The sequence below is a fragment of the Microtus pennsylvanicus genome, chromosome 11, assembly GCF_037038515.1.
Source record: "Microtus pennsylvanicus isolate mMicPen1 chromosome 11, mMicPen1.hap1, whole genome shotgun sequence".
Lineage (NCBI taxonomy): Eukaryota > Metazoa > Chordata > Mammalia > Rodentia > Cricetidae > Microtus > Microtus pennsylvanicus.
Genome location: NC_134589.1, coordinates 20,732,310 through 20,740,240, shown reverse-complemented (window position 1 = coordinate 20,740,240; position 7,931 = coordinate 20,732,310). Strand labels below are relative to the sequence as shown.

General features: G+C 50.4%; 1 protein-coding gene across 1 annotated transcript; it reads left to right on the top strand.

Moving 5' to 3' along the window:
• The first annotated feature begins 242 nt into the window (after window positions 1–242).
• On the top strand, window positions 243–7,527 carry LOC142859992 (amine oxidase [copper-containing] 2). Its single transcript, XM_075990654.1, has 4 exons — window positions 243–3,615; window positions 5,484–5,769; window positions 5,949–6,078; window positions 6,343–7,527. Exons 1-4 carry the CDS (start codon window positions 1,971–1,973, stop codon window positions 6,607–6,609), a joined length of 2,328 nt encoding a protein of 775 aa, XP_075846769.1. The 5' UTR covers window positions 243–1,970; the 3' UTR covers window positions 6,610–7,527.
• The last annotated feature ends 404 nt before the right edge of the window (window positions 7,528–7,931 follow it).

Sequence of the window (7,931 nt, the reverse complement as noted above, 5' to 3'; positions counted from 1 at the left end):
GCTGCAGACCCTGTGCCATATTCTGGTGACTGAGGGACATAGTGTGAGCGTTCAGACACCCACCTTCACAGATGTCCTGGCCAGCCTGCTGTGTGTACACTTGCTATTGAACTCTTTTTTTCTTTTTCTTTCTTTTTTTTTTTTTTTTTTTTTTGGTTTTTCGAGACAGGGTTTCTCTGTGGTTTTGGAGCCTGTCCTGGAACTAGCTCTTGTAGACCAAGCTGGTCTCGAACTTAAAGAGATCTGCCTGCCTCTGCCTCCCAAGTGCTGGGATTAAAGGCGTGCGCCACCACTGCCCGGCGCTATTGAACTCTTGCATCATGGTGGCAAGAGTGAAGCTTCTACACTGGGTGGTGGTGGCGCACGCCTTTAATCCCTGCACAGAGGTAGAGGCAGGTGGACCTCTGAGTTCAAGACCAGCCTGGTCCACAGGAGCTAGTTCCAGGACAGGCTCCAAAACTACAGAGAAACCCTGTCTTGAAAAACCAAGAAGAAAAAGGAGTGAAGCTTTTGACCAGAGAGGGAGGTAGTTCCTGCTTTGTTTTGAAGATAAATTATGTGAAAGCCTTTCCAGGAATTTAAACTGCCTCTCTGTCCATCCACCAGATCCTGATTCATTCCCTGTGATACCCATGAGCTACCAGCAGAGGTTGCTGTGGTTCTGTGTGGGAACAGCCACTCAGGCACGCCCTATCCAGCCTTCCTTTTCTGTCATAGTAACTTTCCTTTCTACATAATACTCGAACTTCTTTGAGGGGACCCCTGGGGCTGGTTAAATGACTCAAAGTGTTTGCAGGAGGCTCGTGTCCCTCAGAAGTAAAATGCCCTCCCCTTTTCTAGTAAGACAACTTTGTAGAGGTTTAAGGTCCCCAGCAAGGAAGGGACATCTATCTGTTCTGTCCCAGAGTTTAGTGTCGCTAGCTAACAAGTAATTTCTGCCTGCTTTGTGGGATTATTAGCACTTATGTGTATGGTTGCATTTTTTATATATATATTTTTATTTTTGGTTGTGTCTGTAACAGTCCTAGCCGTCCTGGAACTCAAGGACAGGCTGACCTCAAACTCACAGACATCCACCTTCCTCTGCTTGCTGAGTGCTGGGGTTAAAAGTGTGTGCCACCATGCCTGGCTGTATTTTTTTTTAAATCTCTTTTTTGTTTGTTTTTGTTTTTTGAGACAGGGTTTCTCTGTAGCTTTAGAGCCTGTCCTGGAACTAGCTCTTGTAGACCAGGCTGGCCTCGAACTCACAGAGGTCCATCTGCCTCTGCCTCCCAAGTGCTGGGATAAAAGGTGTGTTCCACCACTGCCCAATTTGTCATTTTTAAAGGCAGGTTGTCACTGAGGTTGGCCAGTAACTCACTATGTAATTCACCTGGCATTGAACTAACAATCCTCCTGAGTGTTGAGACTGTGGACATAAGTGACCCTGTCCCACTGTGCATTTATAGGCAAGAAACTCAAGATGAGTAGCTTTAAGGCTACCACAGCTTGGACGGGTTCATTGTACCAGTATGAACAGAAAGCCCAGAATCTCAACCACTATTTTCTCACTAACTGGATAGATAATAAGGCCTGAGACTTCCAATTCAGATACTACATTAGGTCCCAGGTAGAGCTAAGAACTTACTGCTGAGCTGGGCAGTAGATCCAGGAACTATGGCTTAAGGCATGATTTTAGTAATGATGTTTTATTAGTTCTTGTGTGTGACACAGGGAAAGGATTATGCATCAAAATTGCCTTTTCAGAACTGTTTAAGGTTACAAGGTAGTTGCATATCATTATCCCAATGCCTTCTCATCTGTTCTACTGATGGAAGGTTAGAGACTATTAGCAGTTGGAGTTTAGGGAAGGAACATTTTGAGCCAAACCTCAGGACAGAAAATTGGAACACAATTAACATAAAACATGATCAGAAATTTCCTGTCCCGCCCACGGGGTGGAGTTTTGTCCATTCATAAGTCCTGCCGGAATGTCAGAAGCAGAAAAGAGCTGCTGTTGGAGTGACTGCATCTCAGCATCAACCATGGCTCTCAAGGTGCTGCTGGTGTGTCTGGTGCTCGCTCTCCTTACCATCTTTGCTCTGACCTATGTCTTGCTGACCAGGCAAGGCAGTTCCAGCCAGTCTCCTCGATGCCCCTCCATTCCTCCCAGAATTCATCCCTGGACACACCATGGGCAGGGTCAGCTCTTTGCAGACCTGAGCCCCGAGGAGCTAACAGCTGTGATGAGCTTTCTGACCAAGCACCTGGGACCAGGGCTGGTGGACGCAGCCCAGGCTCGGCCCTCAGACAACTGCGTCTTCTCGGTGGAGCTGCAGCTGCCTGCCAAGGCTGCAGCCCTGGCCCACCTGGATGGAGGGGGCCCGCCGCCTGCCCGAGAGGCGCTGGCCATCATCTTCTTTGGTGCACAATCCCAGCCCAATGTGACTGAGCTGGTGGTGGGGCCCCTGCCTCACCTGTCCTACATGCGGGATGTGACCGTGGAGCGTCATGGTGGGCCTGTGCCCTATTACCGGCGCCCCAAGCTGGGAGTGGAGTTCGTACAGATTTGGAGGTATTTGAAAGAAGTGGAGCTCCCAAAGGCACCCACCTTCCTGGCTTCTGTCTTGAACTACAATGGCTCTACCTTGGCACCTCTGCATTCTTCTGCTAGCGGCTTCCAATCAGGGGACCGGACTACCTGGATAGCCCTCTACCATAACATCTCAGGCCTTGGAATATTCCTTCACCCTGTGGGGCTAGAGCTACTGCTGGACCACAGAGCCCTGGACCCTGCCCACTGGGTGGTCCGCCAGGTCTTCTACCTTGGGCACTACTATGCAGACTTGGCCCAGTTGGAATGGGAATTTAAGGCCGGCCGCCTAGAAGTGGTTCGGGTTCCTCTGCCCACACCAAATGGGGCTTCCTCCCTGAGGTCTCGAGTTACTCCGGACCCCCCTCTTCCCCCTCTTCAGTTCTCACCCCAGAGTCCCCAGTACAATGTGCAGGGAAACTTAGTGGTGTCTCCACTCTGGATGTTTACATTTGGTCATGGTGCGTTCACTGGCTTAAGACTTTTTGATGTGCGGTTTAAGGGTGAACGTGTGGCTTATGAAGTCAGTGTCCAGGAGTGCCTGACTGTTTACGGTGCTGATTCCCCCAAGACAATGATGCTCCGTTACTTGGACAGCAGCTTTGGGCTTGGCCAAAACAGCCGAGCCTTGGTTCGGGGGGTGGACTGCCCTTACCAGGCCACAATGATTGACATCCATGTATTAGTAGACACAGGGGCAGTCCGGCTGCTCCCAGGGGCTGTGTGTGTATTTGAGGAGGCCCAAGGATTACCCCTTCGAAGGCACCACAACTATATAGGGGGTCATTTCTATGGTGGTTTGGCCAGCTCAGGCCTTGTGGTCAGGTCGGTGTCATCAGTGGGCAACTACGATTACATTTGGGACTTTATACTGTACCCAAATGGGGCGCTTGAAGGGCGTGTCCATGCCACAGGCTATATCAACACAGTCTTCCTGAATGGAGGGGCTGAGAGCCTCCTTTTCGGGAACCGCGTGGGAGAGCGAGTGCTGGGAGCAGTGCACACACACGCTTTCCACTTCAAGCTGGACCTGGACGTGGCAGGTGAGTTCTGGGGTTGAGGCTTGAGGGTTGGGAGTAGTGCATAGGGCTGGAAGCTTCCAGACCGGGCTGCAGTCTGAAAGGTGGTGAGAGGACAGTCTGACCTCCAGAGGAAGAGGATTGTCTGGGTGCCCCTGTAGTCACACCTGGGCATCTGGTCAAGGATGAAAGGGTTCATCTGCCCAGCTCCCACCTTCCGGTTCCCTCCCCCAGATCTGCAGTTGTGAAACTAACTTAAATGTAATGGCTGCGCCCTGCTGCCTTAACCAGAGGGATTGCCCCAGTGAGAACTGGATGGGACTAGAGCCAGCACTTGGCCTCTTGAGCTCAGGGTGGGTGGATGGGACAAGGACCTGAGCAGAGGTAACCAAAAGTCTGGTTGAAGAGTTTGCAGTAGGGCTAGGGATGCTGTGGTCTGTACATGGGGAAAAAAGGTGTCAGGGTTGGGGATAGCCCTGCAGTTAGTGCCACTGAACAGTGTGGAAGGCCACGCTCTCCTGTCACCACTATTAACAGTCCTGTTGTGGCAAGTCTGGGATAGGCTGGCTGCCAGTCTGGCGCTTGCTGCTCCTGGCAGACTGTGGAGGGGAGAAAACAAACTCATCAAAGCACATGGACCCAGAAAGAAGTCAACCCCACCAAGACCTTCATTTTACACTTGGGGAAACTAAGGAAGGCAGGGGAGATGGAACAGGAAGGAAGTGGCTGTGCAAGCGTAATGTCTGACCAAACATATCTTGTGAAACATTCTCGAGTGTGAGGCCCTGGCATGTGTACCTTGCACACTATGCTTGCGTTTGTGGTTTTTGGGTGTGAGGAGGTGGTAGGGGGTAAGAGAACCGAGACTAACATGATGGCCATACATTATAATCTGAAATACTTACAATCTGACAATTGGAAAATACTCAACATCTTTGGCTTTTAGGGTGTGTATCATGGTCACATTTAAGGGAACCAAATGTCCTGAGCCTCAAGGAAAAAGTGCTGTGCTGGGTGATGCAGGGTTTGGTGCATGCAGTAGGATCGAAGAAGCTCCAAAGCTCACTTTCGAAAGACTGGCAGTAGTGTCCCCTGTGTTAAGAGAGTGGAGTCCTGGAGCTGGGAGGAATCTGCAGGGACTGGAAGAGGACTGGCTTTTCCGTGTCTCTTTCATAGTCACAGGAATGTTTCAGTCAGCGTGTGTGTTTTTCCATGTGTTGAGCATAGCCATAAAACAGTATTGTGTTAGCCATTGAGATTCAGAAGGTCAGAGTGAGAAGCAAACTGTTGTAGGGTCTCCTGGGTAGGCCCATACCAAGAGAGTCTCCTGTGTTGTGTCTACCCTAAGAGTCTCCAGCCATATGTGACTGCCACGTGGTTTAAGACTGGGTCTCGCTATTTAGTAGACTGGCTTTGGACATACTCCCCTTTTTCCTTCCTTCCTTCCTTCCTTCCTTCCTTCCTTCCTTCCTTCCTTCCTTCCTTCTTTCCTTCCTTCCTTTTCTTTCTCTCCCTTTCAGTTTTGAGACAGGGTCACACTGTATAACCCTGATTATATTGGAACTCTTTGTAGATCAGTCCAGACTTGACCTGGCAGCGGTCCCCTGCCTCTGCCTTCCAGGTACTGGATTTCAGGTATGTGTCACCCCGCTTAGCGATGCTTAAGCAGCTAGTGTGACTGACGAACTGGATTTTCAGTATATGTAGCCACATGTGACCAACAATTATCCGATTGAAATGGTGGGTTAGCCCTTGCCCAAGCTTATGACTCCGAGCATAGTGTTCTCTGATGCCTGTGGTCAGATAGTAATATAGGCATCAAGAGGAGACCAAGGATTCTGTCTGAGCAACCTCACCCCAGTGTAGAATTCTCCCTTTCCTCATCCTGACAGGCTTGAAAAACTGGGTGGTAGCTGAAGATTCGGTGTTTGAGCCTGTAGCAGCCCCCTGGAGCCCGGAGCATCAGCTACAGCGCCTACAGCTGACCAGGCAGGTCCTGAGCAGGGAGGACCAGGCTGCATTTCCCCTGGGGAGCTCCCTTCCTCGATACCTTTACCTGGCTACCAACCAGACCAATGCCTGGGGCCACCAGCGTGGGTACCGAATCCAGATCCACAGCCCTCGTGGCATCCATGTACCTCTGGAGAGTGACATTGAAAGGGCTCTCAGCTGGGGAAGGTGAGGAGGGCCCTGGGAATGGGTGTGAGGGAAGGACTTGTCCCCCAGCCGTACCCTGGACCTGCCTTCAGATCCAAGTTGATACGGGATGGGAAATGTCTCAGAATCCGATCCAAGGGACTTGTAGGACTGTAAAGCTCTGATTTTTCCAACATCACCTACGTACAATTCCTGGTCAGATACCAGCTTGTGGTGACCCAGAGGAAGGAGGAGGAGTACCAAAGCAGCAGCATCTATTACCAGAATGACCTGCGGACCCCGACCGTGGCCTTTGCTGACTTCATCAACAATGAAACCCTCTTAGGAGAGGTTGGTAGCTTCAGAGGTAGAGGAGAAGGCCTTCACTTTTCCTGGCAACTTGGCTGGCCAGCCTCCACCTAGTGCAGGCCATCCCTAGTAGGGGCAATTAGTCACCACACTGGGACCCCACCCAGCTCCTTACACAGGTCATGAAGTGTTCTTTGTAGGGATGTGGTTGGCAGAGGCAGAAGCCAGGCTGAGGCCAGAGGCTGGGAAACTGCAGCTGGGAGGACATTCCTTGCCTCCAAAGGCCTCTGCTTTTCCTCCTTGCAGGATCTGGTGGCTTGGGTGACAGCCAGTTTCCTGCACATCCCCCATGCTGAGGACATCCCCAACACAGTGACTGTGGGGAACAGTGTGGGCTTCCTGCTCCAACCCTACAATTTCTTCGATGAGGATCCCTCTATCTTCTCCCCTGGCAACATCTACTTTGAGAGGGACGAGGATGCGGGGCTGTGCAGTGTCAACCCTGTGGCCTGCACCCTACAGCTGGCGGCCTGTGTCCCCAACTTGCCCTCCTTTTCCTATGAAGGCTTGTAGGCCTGAGGATGTGGTAAGACCCCAGGGGGCCAGGGAGTGAGCTGCAAGCACCTCTATTCTGTCACCTGCCCCACCCCCACCCCAGGTCTCCACCCTCTCTCCTTAGAAAACAGCCTCTGGGCACACTAAGTCCCTGGGCCTCCTCTTCTGGGTTGATTCTTGCCTCCTGCCTGATGTGGGAGTGATTTCTTTCTAATCTGTTGCTTTCATTGGTTAATTAATAAAGAAATTGCCTAGGCCCATTTGATAGGCCAACCCTTAAGTGGATGGAGAAAACAGAACAGAATGCTGGGAGAAAGAAGCTGAGTCAGTGAGTCGCCATGATTCTCCCACTCCAGACAGACGCAGGTTAAGATCTTCCCTGGTAAGACACCTCATGGTGTTACAGGGATATTAGAGATGGGTTAGATTAATATGTAAGAGCTAGCCAATAAGAGGCTGGAACTAATGGGCCAGGCAATGTTTAAAAGAATACAGTTTCTGTGTAATTATTTCGGGAAAAGCTAGCCGGGTGGCAGGACACAGCCAGCTGCTCCTATTACAACAGAGTGGCATTATGCCTTCCTTCACCTGCCTGTGTTTTGTTGTTTTTTTTCTATTTGAGACAGGGTCTTTCTATGTAGCCCCGGCTGTCCTGGAACTTGCCATGTAGACCAGGCTGACTTCAACTTGCAGTGATCTGTCTGCCTCTGCCTCTGGACTGCTGGGATGAAAGACATGTACCACTACTCCTGGCTTCTGCTAGCTGTTTAAGTGATAATTTGTTTAAAAGTGTTTTTGGAATACTCAAACAAAATACCACAAATCCTACCATTTCAAAACTAACTGGGGTTCACGTTACACCAGCCCTTATCTTACACGTGTGTATCTCAAAGGAACGGTTGTGTGTAACTGATAATAAAATGGTTTGCAAAACTTTTACTTGAGTTTACTCTTTGGCTTTTGAAAGCATGTGGATTTCCTGGGAGAATATTAAGAACTTTAGCCAAGGAAGTTTAACAACAGAAAGATACACAGGAAAGGAGGTTAGACCTGGCCAAGGAATGTTGCTTGGGAAAGAGACTGAAGGAGGGGGTTTCTTTGGCAGATGATCCTTCCCAGTGAAAGCAAAGGAAGCAAGCATCTGGCCCTTGAAGGGTGGGAGCTGGGGAAGAACTTGACCTGGGGGGCAAAGGGCTATGGGGCAAACCTCGCTCCTTGCTGGTAGTGGGTTCCCATGCACAGACTGGGTTCCTGTCCCTTCTCTCAACCAAAACCCTGACCCAGAGAGCACATCTAATGGGGAAGCAGGAGGACAAAGCCATGTAAAGTCTGTGAATATC